The sequence below is a fragment of the Oenanthe melanoleuca genome, chromosome 4 (assembly GCF_029582105.1).
Source record: "Oenanthe melanoleuca isolate GR-GAL-2019-014 chromosome 4, OMel1.0, whole genome shotgun sequence".
Lineage (NCBI taxonomy): Eukaryota > Metazoa > Chordata > Aves > Passeriformes > Muscicapidae > Oenanthe > Oenanthe melanoleuca.
Genome location: NC_079337.1, coordinates 17,919,714 through 17,939,279, shown reverse-complemented (window position 1 = coordinate 17,939,279; position 19,566 = coordinate 17,919,714). Strand labels below are relative to the sequence as shown.

At 36.2% G+C, this 19,566-nt stretch overlaps 1 protein-coding gene across 5 annotated transcripts in view; it reads right to left on the bottom strand.

Annotated features, from left to right (window-relative positions):
- CCSER1 (coiled-coil serine rich protein 1) overlaps positions 1-19,566 on the bottom strand; it is a 592,978-nt gene that overhangs the window by 93,469 nt on the left and 479,943 nt on the right. Inside the window, exon 10 of one of the 5 annotated variants that reach the window (XM_056489917.1) lies at positions 66-112. The exons of the other annotated variants lie outside the window; for them this stretch is intronic. Within the exon in view, the coding sequence (XP_056345892.1) occupies positions 104-112 (9 nt within the window). The 3' untranslated portion in view covers positions 66-103. The remainder of the gene's footprint in view (positions 1-65; positions 113-19,566) is intronic. 5 annotated transcript variants of the gene reach the window in all.

Sequence of the window (19,566 nt, the reverse complement as noted above, 5' to 3'; positions counted from 1 at the left end):
TTGCTATGCACAGCACAGAATAGGTTTGAGAACACACAAACGTTTTTTGACGTGTGACACTGTACCTGGTGACGCAGGAATTGCCTTCACACGGTGGTAACGATTACACTGACTGTAATCAAGAATGCAATGCATGACAGGGGATGGATGGAAGGTAAAAGAAAGAAAAAAAAAAAGAGAGCAGGAATGAGAATGATATTCAAACACATCACAAAAATGAATAACTAGAAAAGTCCATGGACATACTGAAGTAACCCCTTCAACTAACTTCCGATCTCTAAAACTGATCTCTTTGATTTTCGCTTACTTTCTGCTTGTAGCTGCACGAAAGAAAGACTAGTCCTCTCTGAGTGTAACATTTTCTCCATTATTTGAGTATTACAGACTGGAAACAAGTCCCACAACTGTCTCTAGAGTGCAACTGGATTTTTGTTGTTGGGCACCTTGACCTTCCGTGTTACACTAGGTTATGAACACATGGAGTGGGGTTCAACATCTTCACAACCACAGGGGAAAAATCTTGGTTAAATTAACAAAAGAAGAAGCATTTAAAATTTATCTTGATATATTCTAAAGAGGGCTAGATGATTATAAAAAAGGCTATAAAATATACATATAAAAATATAAAACAATCACCTCCACTAAAACCTTACCCTGTGACTGTATTTTCTGTTTTTTATATATCTACAAGAAGAAACAAATAGAGAAGTACATTTCACACCAAGCTCTGACTTTCTGGTCCAGCAGGGTACCCAAGGGGAGCTAAACAACATGGTGTGATCCATCTGCTTTCAGAAAGCCCAGAGCAGGCATTATTTAACTGTCTGTGAATTCAGCTCCCCACAATTTTTTTAGGTGCTGAAACACCACTTAGGAGGTTCCTGCTGTTTGTTCCTTCACTGATGTGCTTAGGCTCCCCTCTCCTGAAGCAGGCCATCACATAACCCAAGGGAAAGGATGTGCTGTGGTTTGAGGGGGTGTGGATGGATGGCAGCAAAGGGAGGGGACATTTTTAACCTCTGCTGGCAGCAAAGCAAGGCAGCATTAAGCAGCAGCAAGACTGCTCACAACTCCTATATTCAGCCTTTCAAATGATACATGACCAGAAAAATAAAACTACAGATAACCTTAGACTCACCTGTCATTGATATCCAGTGTTTTAATTACCTTGTTACACTAAAATTGGAATTACAAATTTTCTCATATGTTGGTCCATTAATGGAACAGATTCTATTAGAAAATGTAATCACTGCTGAAAGCCATTCACAGAAAGAGATACAAAAGAAATTACTACAGAAGAATCTGCTGTTGCTACTTATTGTATTGTCTGGGGTTTTTCTTTCTGCAACAGTAAATAGCCAGATTACTACCTGTGGGAGAAGGAAAGGGTTGCAGAGTTAAAGACTTTTCAGTCAGTGCTCAGTATGGAAGGAGCTGAGGGACTGCATTTCTGGATTCACCATTAGGAATAAGAAATACAGCTATAAGAACTGGGCTAACATTATAGGCTTTTTTCAGTTAGGATACAGGTTCATGAGAAATTAAAGATGTTTGTATTACTTGGATTGATGAACTGAATCTTTTGAATAATCTCTCATTCTGACAATATCAATTTATTACAGGAAAATGGTACCTATATTTAATAAGCATTTGCTAGTAGATGTACAAAAAGTGAAAATTTATTGAATTGGCACTTATTTTTTACCAATGTTATCTTTAAGTCCTCTGCTAATATACATTATTGTCTGTGTACACTAAACACATTGTGTATATTATACATTTTTTATGTACAGAGATCATGTACATTTTCTGAATACTACCTAACCATGACAATTCGGAAATAAATGCAAACCCTAAGATGTCTTCTAAGATGACAAGCAAAAGAACAATTAATTAATTATAAAAAATAAAAAATTCTATTTACTAAGAACTGAGTTTGCATTCACCATATGCATTCTTTTTTTTTTTTTTTTTTTGGAAACTTTAAGTTAAGTGCTCTTAGGGGTTTTGGTTCATATATTTGACTAGTGTAATTTGAAAAGCATGACAAATGAATAAAACTCAGAAATCAAATACAACTAAAGCAACCATATAATGATGAAAAATAGCATGAATTTTTTCTGTTATTCAGTTGATTTATCAGGGAAATCATTAATACTATACTTAAATTAATTTTAATTACTTTATAAATCAGCAATAATTAGATTATACACTGAAATCCTGTGTTTCAAAGGAAAATTGCTACATATCATGGAGCCAACTGATGGTTCAAAGTGAAATGTTGGAATCACGGCAGGCTGATTCTTTTATGCTACCATTCTCCTTAGTGCACCATCACAGCTTTCAATTACAGAGAAAATACATCTAAAAATAACGCACAGAACTAAAACGCAAAAAGTTATGTTCTAAAGTCACATATAAATCAAAGCAGTGAAAGACATTTTAATAACATACAAAGTTCAAGGCACCAGGATGAAACAGCAGTTGAATCCACTGATGCAGGCAGCAAAGTCACCGTGTTATCCACACCTCTTCCTAATATTTTCATTAAAATTGGAAAACTTTTCAGTAGTTTCAGATAGAGACTTTGCTAAAAGTTTGATGGTAGGTCAGCAAAGCCATGGTTAACTGATAGAGGTTAAACATCATCTGCTACTAATTGGATATCACTAAGATCTGAAGGAAGACCCAAAACAAATGTTTAATCAGTTGCCTGTAACTGAAACTAAAAATTATTGTCATGAATTCTGCTGAGGACTGATAATAGAGGTGATTGCACACCTTGAATAAAAATAATCCTAAATGCAAAAGATTACCAGAATCAAGGTTCAAATTCAAACTGCTGAATGCAAGTGGTCCTGCTGAAGCCACCCAAAGCTCTGCCACAGGTCACTCAGCTACCTCAACCACTAAGCTTCATTCCTGGAATTCCACATGCAAACCCATCATCATTTAAATACTCATTCATAGGCTTTTGTTTCCACCTTACATTTTAATGCAGTTCAATTAAAAGATTAGACTGGGGTATAATATAGAGAAATGCCCACTAATTCCTCTACTCCTCCATCCTTTGCATGGAGATCTATCTCATCTTCCCATAAGGATACATCAGTACTTTAGAGAGGGGTTTTGTCTGCTTTTGAAATTCACTCCAAGGGATGTTGTGCCACTTATCACTGCGTGTTGTAGTCCAGAAGAAGACCTGGAAGGCATTTTTTCCTCTTTCCCCACAGTCCTACACAGTCTTGAGACACCTGTTTTCACCGCTGATGTGGGCAGAGTTAGCAGCTCTGAGATTTAAAAGCAAACACTGATATGAAAAGGTACAAAGTTCTAAGGTAGAAAACCCCTTACAACAAAAATAAAAATAAACCAAATCAACCAACCAATCAACCCAAAACCAACCAAAGCCCCCAATACCCAGAGGATCAGGGTAGAGCTACCCAGCAGCAGGATCAATTCTAGCTGCAGCTGTGGGACATTTCCCCATGCAACTGGCCCACAGAGACTGAAAACAGTACGTGACTGGTTTCTCTGAGGGCAGGTTTTTAGGGTTTGGTTATCTGGTTGGTTTTTTTTTTGGTTTTTGTTTTATTGTGACACCCTTTCAGCTCATTCAGTGCAACAAGTGGCAATTTCTTTCATTAACTTCTTCTGGGTAAACTCTATTCTTCTGAATGTTTTTTCCCCTTCCCTTGCATTGATTCCCATGGGTTTGCCTATGGACTTTATTCAGAATTCTTGTTACTACTGTCTCACACTGTGAACTATTCCCAGCAGAAAGTATAAAATCTGTTTTTCTCAAAATTTTTGTTTCCTATTTTAGAAAGAAAATTTGTTCTTTTCTGTATTTTTTTCATGCAATTCCCTTCATGAATATCATCAGTATTACATTTCTGGGTATGTCTTTATCTGAAGGGCTCACAGTGGTCTTATCTGTGCCTCTTTACTGGGAAAGAAAAATCTTTCTGTCTGGAAACATTCAATAACTGCTTGGAACCTTTCTATAAGAATTGTTGCAAAAAGAATGTTTTAAAATACTTCCTTGATACAAAATTTGATAGTAAAATAGATTTCCTGACACTTTATAACAAAACTCCAAATTGAAGACACAGCCCTAAGTAAATATCTAACATTTGGTAAAACATTTTATATTATCTCTCCAGTGGAGCATGTCTAATAAGTCTTTTGGCATGAAAGGGAATAGTTACAATTAATTTTTCCTATGATGGTCAACCAGAATGCAAGTACTGCACATTTAATCTTTCATCAACAAATTTTAATATAGCACTGTAAGGGAGAGAGAGAGAGAGGGAGAGAGAGAGATTTATAGAAAGACTGAAAAAAACCTCACTTTAGTAAATTTTCATGGGGGTTAACTCCACATGTAGCAACAGCAAAGAAACTGGAGGTTAAGGCAGGGATTTGTGAGTTTGGCCTCGATGGAAGTTTTGAATTCTTGAGAGTGACAGGACACAATTTAACAGGGCCTGGCTCACAAGCATTTGTATTCAACCTTGAAACTGAGAACGAGACTTTTACATTTAATTCTCAAAGCAAGGGATCAAAGAGTCCAGAGCAATAACTCCTCACATAAATCATGCTCAAGTACCTCACTCCGTAAGTAGATATACTGATTTTAATTAATCAATGCATTTATTTCCAGTCATTCTGCTGAGTAGAAAAAGATTCCTCCTTTCCAAACTCACTGACTTCCTACTTTAATTTGTGCTTTTTTTGCTTTTTTTTTTTTTTTTTTTCATAGAAGTAGGAGCACTTTGGGCTGTTGAGATTCATGATAATCTTCAGTCATGCATGGTCTTGTCCTTGGCAAAACACAGCAGCAAACCAACTCTCCTGCAAAACAAGAGTTGGGTGCCAGGTATTGTCAATAAATGGCAAGAGAAGAATACAAATATTGTCCTCTACACACTATTTTGGCCAGTGCCAGGATCTCACATCTTCTGAAAGGCCCTGTTGGAACCTACAGAGTATTCTGACACTGATGTGCTAAAACCATATCTGAAACTTAGTTTGTTTAACTGCTTTATCAGTGTTACTCTGGGGTTTTCCTGGGCAAAGAACAAACTTCTTTCATTTCCTCTTGAAACATCAAGGCTGCTACCCAAATTCATTGGTATGTGGCTGCAGATGAATTAGTTTTAAACAGATTTTTATAGGGATTTCATTTCATCAGAATTATCCCCTGCACCCACTTAACAGTAGTGCATACTTTTCAATTGAAATATTGTATCACTTCTCACCATATAAAACCTAAACTCGACAGCAGCATAATTGCAAAATGGTATCTAATATTTCATGTTCCACCAACCCAGAGGACAGGCATGTAAAATCATATCTATCACTGGCCCATCACAAACTGTTACTGCTATAATTTAAAAGAAAAGAAGAAGAAGTTATACCATCAAAAATAAGACTGACTGAAGAAAAGAGGGCTAAGTAAATTGTCATTATGATTCAGTATGGAGCACAGCATATGCCAAACCTCCTTACAGAAAGGGATTTGAATGCAATTTCCTGCAGAAGCTCAGAATTTTACAGTGTGGCTAGACACTCATCAGTGTTAATTAAAGCAAATTCTTTACCATTTTCAGCAATAAAAACGTGGAAAATCCTTAAAGATGCAGTAAGGTACCCTCGATACCCTAAGCTAGAGCAGCAGTAATAAACTTAATATACTTGTGTCTTATACTAAGTTACTCAGGAGTGAAAGGGATGCTGGAGGGCAGCAGAGCTCTTCCAGCTTCCACACTGGCGTGGACCTACTGCAGATCTACTTATGAGAAACCTGAACTTTTGTAATAGACTCCAAAAGTTGACCATGTGTAAATATATAAAAAGAAACCAACTCCGTGCCATAGAAAAAACGGTCTCGTGTAATGGAAATGCATTTAAAAAAATAAAATGGTGGTGGTGAGAATGAGGAGAGCGGAAAAATATCAAAACTCCTCAATGATTATAGTGGGTACAGGATATTCCAGCACATCAGTCTGAGCAAACAAAGTGTGAACTTCTGAGAGATGACTTCAGTGCAAGCAAGGGACATTCGCCTTCTCCGTACACTCGACACCTTGAAGAATTGGTCCTTCAGGGATTTTTTGTTTGCTTGCTCTACAGAAAAATCCTAATTGGGAGTGAATGACAAACTGGGGGCACGAGGGTTCCCAATGGGTGAATTTTGTACATTTAACTTGTACAATGTGTTTAAACATGCAGCTTGCAGCAATTATTTCATCAGCTCTAGTACAAGTTTTTCTTTTTTTTTTTTTTTTTTTTTTTTCAGAGCTAATGAGCTGTGTGGATGTAAATAAAAAAAATGTCTCATGTTTCTCTCTGAGGGTACCAAGCAGACAAAAAAAAAAAAAAAAAAAAAAAAAAAAGAAAAGAAAAATAAACAATCTTGCTTGGAACATTTAGCTTATTTATGTAATTTCTTCTGAAAAGCTTTCCCCTTCCCAGACATTCATCTTTGCTATAGATTAAAACCCTACTCATGATTTTTAAGTTATGAAAATTAGTCAGGATTTTTTGATATTGTATTGGTCCTTGATCTTGCATTAATAATTTAGAATAAGGATGGTTATGCATAACTTACATAGTTCTGTAACTGTATTTAAAAAAAGAGTGACAATATCAAAAAGAAAAGCTAGAGTGATTTACTGGCAAAGGTGAAAAAAAAAAATTTTTGCAGGTATCTTCCAGCAGATCATAAAGCAGCGTAAGACTAAATACTATTATTCAATTGCAAGATGGAAGTGCCATGCATATATATTTTAAATAATTCCATAATTGCTATGACATTTCAATTTACATGCACACACCCCATGTCCTCCTCCTCAGAGGTCAGAACATGACAGTAGGTTAAATCTGTCAAACTGCATGGTCTATGTACAATAGCTCAGTTATTTCATTGACCTAGAAAGTCATATTGGGTACCTTTTTTCTTTATTTTTTTTACTGAGATATATGCACTTACACATTCTTAGACTTTATCTTCCATGTCTGAGCTTTAAAAAAGGTTATCTGGGCTTGCAAAGTCTTTTGAAGGCTAATTAGGATTTCACTTCCTCAATAAGAGGTGGCACATACTTGCAAAAATGCACGTGCAAACACTTTGAAAGATAGTGAAGTTTTTACTTCTAGTTTTCCTACTGAAAATCATCCAAGAATTATGGCAATATGTATACTGTGATCTGTACCATCTTGCTAATTCTTCTGTTCAGCCTCATGGCTAGGCAGAAGAGTTTTCAGCATGAAAGTTTCAGAAATTGGCAATGTCCAAGAGTTTGAACTCAATGATATTTCCATCCTCGATGATGCTGTCAGTTTTATGAGCTGTGGCACACACAGAATATCTGGTACACTTAGAGCATGCTCAGCATGCTCTATTTTAAAACCATGACAGATGTACAGCCCCAGCAGGATCTCACATTACAGAAGCCACAGCAACCCTGCATACAGCTGATCCCTTTGTCCAAGCAGGCAGAGTATCACCCAGGAAAACCAATTGTCCAAATCCATAACATTCTTCCACCTATTAAAGCTCCTAAAGTATTCCAGCTCCACATCAACATTTCAATCTGAAACTTATAAGATCGAGGCAATTACTGGATATGCTTTTAATTTCCTTTAATTTTAATCTCCTTAGCAAGAGAAAAACACAGAGGAACACTGTCCCCAACCCAGAAGTTGGATCACTTCTCTTGGCATAATGTGACTAAATTGCAGAACAGGTCTGGAGAGCTCTGGAGTTCACCACCTTCAGACCAACTTGTATACATGTTTCTCTCTTCAAGCACGTCCACAATAAAGCCAGCAAAAAAAGAAAGTGAGTGGGAATCCACTCTTTGTATTTCCAATGAGAATTTGATGTAATCGAGTGCCAAGGGTGACAAATGAATAAAAGATGAACTGCTATAATTGAGAGAACATTATGGTAGGATCTTTAGTTAGCATCTTTCACATACATTTTCTTTTTTTTTTTTTTTTTTTAAAAACCTCATGCCATCTTTAAAACAAGTTTTTTATATACACCCAATTAAACATCAAACAATAATCTTTCTATCTCCTGGTGAGAAAAATAAAATTGTGCATCTATATCAAGCAAAAATCCATATGAGAAGCAGTCTAACCATCTGAAATGACAATTCTGTCATGACAAATATCCATTTGATGAGAAGGAATAATTCTTTTTGAGCATTTTTTCCAGTTTTTCTAACCCAAGCAGAGTTTCTCTTTTGAAATGGCTTTTCACTTGTGGCCAAAAAATATCTACTGTCACTGCATGGTTATGAGGTAATTTTTATATTACAGAGGGTTTTTTGTTTTTGGTTTTTTTTTTTTTTTCTTTTTTTTTGCCTCTCACTGCTAGTTATATTGTATATCAGATAGCCCCAGGCATGTCTGCTTATTTTTAAGAACTCATAAGAACAATAAGTTCTGAATTTCCTATGGAAACAGCAGGACTGGATAGGTATTTAAAGTTTTTTGTAGGTAGAAGGATAAAATATGCTTCTCCTCTTTTGTGAGAGAGACACAAATATTTCTTATGACACCTGAGAGCCAGTGCAAGTATGAGCACCATTGACTTATCAAGAGTATCAGTATCTAGGTAAAAAATCCAAAGAAAGCAGCTGTAGTTGGAGCCTTTGCTTACAGTGTGGATTCTAGGATCTGGATGCTTGGTTCTGCAGCCCACAGCCACAAAAACCATTTCAACCCTGCTGCAAAACTCTTCCTCTGAGAAGGCAGCAAATTAGGCCAAGAATAATTTCAGTGAGGAGCTGTTTTAGAGCCATGTTAGCATGTAATACACACAAAGAAAATTTCACCAGAAGCAAAAGTCAAACAATTACTCTTGCAAATAAAAATAAAAAAAAAAAAAGATTAATGTTTCACTAAGCAACTGATTCATAAAGTTGTGACTAATGAATAAACATCTCTATTTTCCAAGATAAAAGTAATGGGCAATTTTCAAACCCCCAGTATTCTAAGCTATTAATATTTAATTGTGATTTCAGTCTGTTTTTCTTGCCTAGGATCGAAAGAGAAACATAACAGTGCAAAGCACTAAGGATGTGTGGGCACATTATTCCTAGCACAGAAAAAGTAATAAAAGAAGAAAGATCTGTGAATTGGCTCATGCATTAACCATAGAGAATGCTGGCAGTGCAAGTAAGCAATGCTCAGTACAAAAAATGGGTGAGACCACGAGTCTGATTTGAGACATCACACTACAAGGCTGTGCCACATGCTTTAATCTGTGCTTTTCTGTAGAATGCTAACTACACTGAAAGCAACCTTGGCCAACAAAATATTTCTCTCGTGGTCTTCTGAATGTCTCATAAAGTTGATGATAAATAAGACTGTCTTCACTTGCCCTGTATTAAAAAAGGTGGCATAAGAAGCAGCACAGAGAATTAATTTAATACAAAGATGGACAATATATCTAAAGCATCATGAACTTCTGTGGGCTGGTTTGATGCTTTGTGGCTATAACATGACTTTACATTTTAGCAGGAGGTCAAGCAGCATGGCCCAGCCCAGCACCTAAGAGTTAATGTGGTAGTGCATCCCAGTAAGCTCACTTTTAAATATACTTTGGGTATAGTTTATTCCTCAGAAAATAATTACTCTTAGGGACTGAGAAAATATCTGGACAGGGCCATCATGGGCCAGTCAATAGTTTAGTGGATAAGTTTTCCCTTTCCTCTCCAAAACACAGAAATGTAGCATATACAAAATATTTTTGAGTAAAGTCATGGCTTCACTACATCACGACCTACAGAACATCTGAAAAATCTTCTCCTCTGAAGTGGTAATGCCTCATAATACTGTAAAGGAGCTGGCAGGATAGAAAGAAGCAATCAGGTGGATCAAAGGGACTTAAGGAGTACTTGATCACTGGTGCATCAGTGAAATGAAATCAGGTTTCAGCAAATCAAGCTGCTCTGTATGCCTGCACAGTAAGAGCAATGACTCACCAAGACAACTGGCAGGAAAACTTTGCATGTGTCTCTGCAAGCTGCCCTAAACACTCTGCACTGGTAGCTTACATTTTAAGCAAACCATTGATCTATTTGTTGTTGTTTCTCTTTTGTCCAGTCTCACTGACATATACTGCTGCCTCTCCTATTAAAAATACTGAAAAGTGAATTGTACAAAAAAATATTATTTATACGTAAGGAGGTTTTCATTAGGTCTCAAATGCTTATAAAGGCCAAATTCTATTAGCAGAACAGTGGGGAAGTTCTAGAACCAAAACTAAATGCTAAACATACTTGAACAGTGCTTAAGTGTCTTAATATTTGAAGTCCAAACTGTAATTTTCAAGTATCTTCCACTGCTAGTAAAGGATGGAAGTGTTGCAACCTGAAATAATTGTTGGATTTTACAAGTTCTGTGAGAAGAAACCTCCAAATAGTAAGCTTCTGGGGTTACTGTCTCTACCTGCCTTTGAATTTCACCTACACAATAGGTGCTCAGAAATGTAATTACTAATATTTTCCTTTCCTCAAGTGTATTCAAAATATCAAATTGTTGTGTGGCACCAGAGATATGAAAAAACAAAAATACCCACTTGTAAGGGAACTACACCAGATACAGATGAGGTTATCTTGGTTAACCCATAACAAATTTGTCACACACTAATAATATGTGTGGGAATAGCACAACTATGACCAGTCCTCTTCTCTGTCCTGTGGTTACCCTAACTGGTTTTTAAAGTGATGGGGGGAAAGTAAGAACCCTGTTGAACAGACACATACTTGAAAAACACACTCCATTGTGTGTCTGGGATAATACAGATCTGTTGAAGTTTTCAGCAATTTTCAGGGTTTGGTCAATGTAGCATCGAGTGCAGTAACATCTGCTTTATGCCCTCCCATTGTGCTGTTCTAGACAAGCATGGAATTGCAGTGTGCTGACATTAAGAGACATCAATGATGAGTTTGATTATCTGCAATCTCTAGTGCAAACATTTACTGACCATGGACAGGAACTGACTGGGGTGATCTACCTCTCAGAGAGGTGCAGAGTGCTGGTAGTTAATGTGCATGCTGGGCAAGCATGGAAACAAAATGTTACTCAGTAATTTGGATTTTGTGGGTGCAACTTAGATTACTTCAGCTGATGGCTTTTAGAAAGCCTATAACTATTTGCAAAAAAGTAGGAATAAAAATAAATAAATAAATAAATAAATAAAAATGAGTGTGATAGAACTACAGGGATCCAAATAAAAAAAAAAGTCACTAAGTCCCTCAGAAAAAGTAGCCAAGACATGAAGAAATACAGAGACCTTGTACAGAATGCACTTTTGCACTCCTGACTTCTTTGTATAAGAATATATATATCTATAAGCTTCTTTTAAGGATATTCAATCAAAAAGTTTATCTTTGTGGGCTTTTTTCATCCTGTATGGAAGGATTATTTATAGTTCAAGATGCAAAACTCATTACAATAACTGCTTCTATCAGTAAGTTTGATAGCAATTTATAACAGGAATTAATTAGTATTTTCAATATTTTATAAGAAATTTATAATACCCATCCTGAAAATAATGGATTTTTTAACAAATCAAAGAAATGCTGTCAATGAAAAATATTGGTTTGTAAATATAATCATTATTTTATCACATTACTTTTTGCATTTATTATGAAGCTATTACATGGTTTTGAAATTGAATCTTTACATAAAATGTTTTCAAGTTCCAGGAAAAAAGTTAAGCTGGAAGTATTTCTGCAAGGCTTGAATATTCAGGTTGCAAAACTGAAATATATGATGCATATTAGTATTTAGTTCATATTCATATTTAGAATTTGATTATGTGAATTTCATTTTTTTTAATGGAAATATACTATCAGGTATTTTCATGCCTGTGCTCTTATTTTAAACAAAGAAATTAATGGATTTATGGAGCGTTGGACCAAATATCATGAAATTATTCCTAGGGATTAGTTAATTGCATGACAAACAACAGAAGGCAAAATTTCCCTCTCCTAGCATCAGGCAACTCACCTTCCTGGACTTTTACTGTCTTCATGCCTCTCAGGACTGATCTCAGCAAACATTAACTTCTGTTTCCTTGTGCTGCCTCTGAGAAATCTGGTCCTAGCACTCTCCAATCAATGTAAAAATTCAAGAGGCCTCTAAGTTTTTATAAAAATATTGCAGCATCTTTTGTTTGAAAAGGTACTACAGTTGAAATTAACTTAAAAGACAGCTGAGAAGTTTGTTTCTCATTTTTCATTATAATGCAGTACCTCATCCCCTAATTTTGTATTTCGTTTTTATAGTCAAACATTTTTCATCTCTTAACACTACCACCACTTATACTAAATCTGCTGGAATATTATGAAAAGCTTCTTCCAAAAGGCTACAGCATTCTGAAAGTTAGAGACTACAAAATTATCATAGCTTTATAATTGCACAGGGTCCTTTGTGAGTCAGACACAATCCTGCACTGCACAAAGACAGAGCCCCAAAGTGAGCCAGCTCAGCTCTGGGCCCTGACTGTGCCATTTGCTCCTCCTGCATTCCTCCTCCACGTTCAGGCACCGTGCATGTTACCTTGACTTAACACTTTAATTCTCAGTTGAACAAGTTGTTGTTTTATTTCTGCACATGAATTGACTCAGCCACTGGCTCCCACAATACCTTATCCCTCATCCTCCTCATGTGCTTTATTCACCAGATGTAACCAAATGATGAGGCTACAGGCTGTCTGGGAATAACTCTCTCCTCAAATTCTTGCCTCTAAGATGACAAATTTTCGTAATGGGGTTAGGAAAACCATGAAACAAAGGAAACAATATTAGGGATGCTTTATAGACACACACACATGACTACATACAGCTGCAGAACTGCATCCTACAGCACAGCAGGAGCAGGGCACACAGCTATTCATTTGTCTCTCTGTGGATAGACTAATTGGATTAATACTGAGGGGTAAGGAATATCCTGAACTCTTCAGGCTTAACAACTCAGTAGAGATGCTTAATCCTTCACAGGAATTCCTCTGTGAAAGGAAAGAACTACAAATCACGTTATCCTGATCAGCCTAGAACAAAACATCCTTTTCCAATTAAGAGCACTTGCTGCATTCACCAGCTGAGCACTAATAAAAGCTACAACCAAATGGAAATTAAAATCCATATTTAACCCCCAGGTGTACAAACTAAAATTTGGTGGTGGTGAAAAATTTATCAAACTTCAGGTGCCATTTACTTTTTTACCACCCTACAGCTGAATCTGAAACCTGCAAATTAGGTACTCTTATGCAAATAAACACACAATCTTAAGTACTGCTGTTTCTGGAAGTGCTACCTTCACTTGTAGTGAAACAGGTCACACTTTTAAAGAACTACCTGAATAACACACAGGAATTTACTGTAACAGATGTTGGTGGCTGTACATCCTGAATGTCACTTGCTATCCTACTGTGGCACCTATACCAAAAGTCACTAAACAGGTACATCTAGCACCAGAACATGATCAGTATTCAAAGAAATCTTCCCAGAGACCTTTCTTCTATAATTCAAGCAGTTCATTACTCTTACTAAGCTCACGATCAAAAATATCTCCTGAGAGAACCAATGCCTCAGGAATAGTTTCATCATGACTGCTGTCTGTGTCTAAAACAGTATGTGCATAATTTGTTGACCCTTTTAATCAATTACTGGTGTAAGTATTTCCCAGATATTCTTATTTACTTTTCTCCTAGAAGAATCTCAATTATATATAGTAACACACAATTATAAAGTAATTATTTGCTTCTTGTCTCCATAGTGATTGAAACATATTATTTTCTTGTTTCTTTTCTCCTTACACACCATTTTACTGCACCCTCTTGCTACCAGAACTTCTCTGCCTCAGAAATATCAGTTAGTGTTCCACTCACATAAATACATGGATGCATGTCTAAAACTCATAGCTGTTGGTTTTGATTTGAAATCTGCTGTGTCTGTAGAGCCTTTCATGGACGTATAAAACTGCTGTTGAATATGATGCCACTTATGACATGGTACCTTGATTCAAACAGTGAATAAATGCTACTTCTCTTCTGAAGTTTCCATTCAAGAGCTAATATTAAATAAAGGTGTAATTTTAAGCTCACATTGCTATTTAAAAGGGCAAGCTCCCCTGAGAGATCATCCTTTTGTCTTCCAGCATTAAAATCAATAGTGCCAGCAATCTCTATTGCTTTGTACAGATGAAGAACACAGCAGTTTATCAAGTAAGTTCACTCCAGGATCCAATGATTGGCATTGACTTTGTAGCCTTTGAGCACTTAAGCAATGTTATCTGAATACAACCTAATGACTGTATTGTATTTGAACCCACAATTTTCTTGTATTAAAGTTCATATATCCCATATAATGATGTTCCACAGACCCTGAGGTTTTCTAAATATGAAACAGAGCTATTTCTTAGGAGGTAGCTTTAAAAAAACAATAAAATATGCCACTTGCACATTTTTCCTCTCCTTTTAGCCTATATTCTTCCTGTATTATAGCTCCTACAAGAAAGAATGCAAACAATATATTTCTAAATAAGCAAGTTATTCCAGGACCACCTCATGAGAAATACAATCCTATGTGTGCTTCATTCAAAGGGAATGCTGTGAGAGATTTGGTTATTTATCATAAATAAATGGAACCTAAACCATTATGGATTTAACACAGTGGTACACCCTAGATATTTTACAGTTTTTCACAGAACTTGAACCTTGAGGAGTTTCTGGTTTAAACCACAAAAAAATAAAATAAAATTAAAAACAACAAACGAAAGCAAATGGAAGACAACAGATGAATGGTCAAAGTAATACTGTGTTTATGAGGTCTGTTATGTTTGAATAAACATGCATGTACTCCCTTTCTTGGGATTTTTTTAGGAAGTAGGTGAGAAGCAGTGCATAACTGAAACTGAGGATAAGACCTGAAAGAGGAAAATAAGTGGAAGTTGGGAGGTGACTCAGCAGACAAACTATTTCTGAGCCTTATGCTCAGACATATAAAAATAACTTAAGAAAGGAAGCAAATATTTTGTAGTAGTTCTTTGTTTGGTACAAAAATAAGAATAGTCAGGTAATTTCCAGCCTGCAACTATTGGAATTAACCAGATGACGTGAAGTCAGTTGGCAAATAGTCAATGCTGGTCTCAATGAGCCAGAATAGATCTACACACAGGAATTAACACCCATCCAGACAAGTCCAAATAGAAGCAGCTGAGCATAAATAATTGCTTAAGGTTTTGATATTTGCCTGGTGTCTCAATCTCAGAATGCAGTCCTCTAAGCAATGCTCCATTCCCCAATAATAATAGTGGTAACAAAGGTACTGATAGGGTTAAAAAGGTTAAAATTATAGGTGAATCAATATTTCAAAAATATTTATGTAGTGCAATTTAGAGTGCAATAAACGAATCTATTGATTTTTATGTATATTATCATTCTGCATTCTTTAATATATTGCTGTGTACAACAAAAAGTTTGTCTTGAAATAAGTCACTGCAAGAAGCAGAACTTTCATGATAATATGATGTCTCTGGCTTGAAAGTTATGATGGATTACCAAGAAAACTAAAACCACTGAGTCCTCAGGTCAATTATTTAAGCTTCACTGACAAACAGAAATATTTCTTCCACCAAAGGCTTAAGTCGACTTTACAGAATTAGTTTAAGTGGAACACTCAGTGTAAGATTTTGTTTTATTTGATGTGACACCACTACTGCTAACACAAAAAATTGCATGTGGGCTCTTATCTCAGACAGATCTGCACCAAAGGTATGAAAGATGGTCTTTCATGTTTTTTCTGCCTTATCATCTTGTTAAAAAACGACAGGTTAATGTATGCTTAATGGCATCTGATTATATAGAGTGATTTAAAAGGGAGTGGGAAAATAGTAAAATTATTTTTGATATCAACAGATTTTCCAGGAAGGTCATACAAATGGTCTCACATTTTGGCCTGACCTAGGGCTAGTAACATATATTGAAGATGTTAAGCATCAAATATAACTATATATGTTACATTATTTAAAATGTGTTACTCTTCATACTTCAAAGGAATTTTTTACAACCCTACTTTGTGTAGGATTTGGTGAAGCTCTTCAACTAAATCAGAAGGACAAGAACACCTGCATTTCTCCTTCAATTTAGCAATTCACTGATCTGGGCAGAGAAGAGTCGTTGCCTAGTGCTGTCATTACATAAAATACATATTAATAGCAATCCTATACATCAAGATTTAATTAAAATCATAAACTATCCCAAATTATGAGAAGATAACAATGTCTAATCATACTGCCTATTATGAGCTTCTGGTCTTAAAAAGGTAGGTAACTTCAAACCTGTGAAATATGTATTTATAAACATCAAGCATTTCAAAACTACTCCCACAAATGAAAAGAACCAAGGAAAAAATTTAACTGGCCAAAAAAAAGCAAAAAAATCAACCCTGCAAAACTTAAAATGCTGGTAGAACAAAATGGATGATAATGGACCAAATACTAAAATTATTGATATCAGTGAATCAGCATTCCACTGTCCAGATAAAGCACCAAAGACAAGCACTTAAATCTTCTCACTGAGAAATTTATAGTTTATAATTAAATTTAAAATCAACAGACAAAATTCAAAGCAAAATTAAAATCTCCAAGGCTACCTGACAAAAACAAATAAGGAAAATTTAAGCTAAGTCTGAAAAAAGCTCCTAATGTTTGCTTCAAGCACAAATAAGCATTTAATACTTTTGACGTCAAGATCTCAAGGTGAAATCAGCATGCAAAATTTTGTAATGTGAATCACCCTGAAGCCTTTGTGAAGTATGTGTTGGAAACAGGATTGTAACAACTCTGTCTGGTTTTACAGATTTGCATTCTTATCACTGATTTCAGTGGCAAACTGCATGATGCATTTTGTGTTTTACTTCAGAGGCCTGATTGTGAAGAGTTCTCTTTACCTGAGAGGAGCTGCATCGTTTGCTTGCCAGTGGGTGATTCCAGAGCCAGAATGCCATTCTGCACCACAGACTTGTGCTACAGCTGCAGTGTCCTCAAGGAAATCATTTAAGGAACCAACAGAGTCCCACTGATGTTTCTCCACCACTCATTAATAAAAACAGAACAGGGAAAACTCAAGGTACCTGTGGTGGGACTCCACATCAACAATGAGAAGGATTTCCATAAATCATGGTTTAGATAATACTCAGTTCATACTATTTAGACTAAGGAAGGACAAGGCTTGACATGCTACTGAGTCATGACTCCTTTCATGCCTTCCCAAAGGCTTGTGGATTTTTTTTTTTTGCAGCACAAGATTTTGCCACCTCAATCTCGATGGGCTAGAAACACCTTTGTAGATTCATTTGGCATCTCATTTCAAATCATGCAATGGCTTCCCTTTACAGCTGAAATTAGCACTAGACCTCATACCTGCTAAGAGCCACATTTGGATGGTGAGGGTCAGCACATGCAGCTCCCTTAGTGGGATCAGAATGTTAATTGCTACATGCTCGAATTATTTGCTTTCAGCTACTTTAAATACATCATCCATCAAAGATAAATTACAGTATTTAAATTGCCTTCTGCCTGTTGTTTTTCAAAGGGAAAAAAAATCCCTCCAAATCAGTCTTCAAACAGTTACTAAATAAGCAATATGAAGAATTACTTCATATTTGTCTAGCTTTATTTTCCACCTAATTCAGAAGCAGGGCAACTGGTTAAACAGTACACCTGAAAAACTGCCACAATATAACACCTCACCCTGTAATTATTTAGTTAGCTGTTTTTAGGGAATGTTTGTTCCATGTCATTATAAACCCATTAGGAAAAAAACCATCTTCCTGCAGTGGTTGCTTTTGCACTTAATAGCTCAGTGTAAAAGTAAATGGTGAATCTGGAGTGAGGCATCCTTAGCTTAGGGCCATGAAACACACGTTTGGCACACAGAAGTACTCAGACTCAGTCATTTTCTTTCAAATTAATTTGCAGACAAATTAATACTGCAGGGTATTTTCCATATTATTGTTTTATTCTAGATGACTTATTGCACAAATTGCATTTAAATTTTAGCACTGAAGTAAAAGTGAACTGTGAAATGTCCAGATGTGACTCCCATTTTAGTCTGTGGCTGTATTTGAGAATTCATTTAAAAATATTTGAAGTATTTATAGTATCATAAACATAATATTTAATATCATACTCAGTAAATAATAAAAGATTATCTTTGTATCCAAAGTCATATTCTAGTTCACAAAGATGAGTAGGGAAATAATTTTTCAAATCTTGAGACCCATGCTCATACTTGACCTGGACTAAATGAAATTATTGCATCCTCAAAGCTTTCAGTATTCAACAGCTCTGTTGCTCCTAACACAACATTTGGATCTACACTTGCTGGCAAGTTTCACAGCTAGATGTGAGATCTCCCAAAGTTTTGTAAGTGTAATTAATAAAACTCCTTCACTCCATCACATGAAATCCACCTAAATGCCCTGATCCTTTTGCTGTGTGATTAGTGCTGAGGGAAGAGAAAACAAAATCAGCCATGGGGTGGAAACACATCCAGCCCTGCTCCAAGAACACAGAAACATTTATTCCTACATAGGAACAGTCTCACTTTCTCCTATTCACATCCCTGAAGTTAAGCATGTACAACCACCTCTCTGGCTGAAAGGCATGTTAGGGAAAAAGAAACAAAATCTTTTATGTAGAAGGTGAGAGGTGGGACACACAGCCCTCCAGGGGAGCATCCCTCCTCCCACATCTCAGTGTCCTACTCTCACAGGATGCCTGAGTTGGTCAAGCCAAGGGGTGACACTAGAATAAAATAAACATGACTGTTTTTGTCATTCAGTTATGGCACCTACATCATTAACTCCTGCCATGTGAAACAAAGAAGAGGAGAAGACAAGAAAACAAAAAAAAAAAAAGGAGAGATTTATGCACCGTTTATCATGTGATGCTAAAGGACAGCCACACTGCTCCCAACCTACAGTAGCAGTTGCTCTGTTTTCATTAACACAGCTTAGAGAAGTGACTCTTAGCTTGTTTCTTAAGGCTAGATAAAATTTTTGACTTACAAACAATCACTGCTGCTGAAAGAAAAAACTAGGGGGTTTACAGCTAGGTGATAGCAACCCAGCTTTACCATCTTTTGTATGGTCTAAATAAATGTCATTCTTTAAAATTTCCCAGCCAAGGAACATGAACAGACCAACAGAAATCTCTGTCTGAATCCAGAGTATGCTCCCATGCCATTGTGTGAGAAAAGGTTCACACAGTCAATGAAACTAAAATAACAATTAGACTGCAAGTAAAACTAAACTGGTAGGCAAGATCATCATCCATGAGCAGACATCACCACACATGCCATAGCTGAGGGCTATCAGACAAGGTGAGGTGACAACAGATCTCCGTGCAAGCTCATCAACTGGGAATTCTGCCTTATCAAGACTAGCCCAGGATGCCAGCCAAAAATAAATAAATAAATAGATAAGTAAATAATAAATAAATAATTAGCCAATTTGAGTCTGCTTGGCCTCAGCC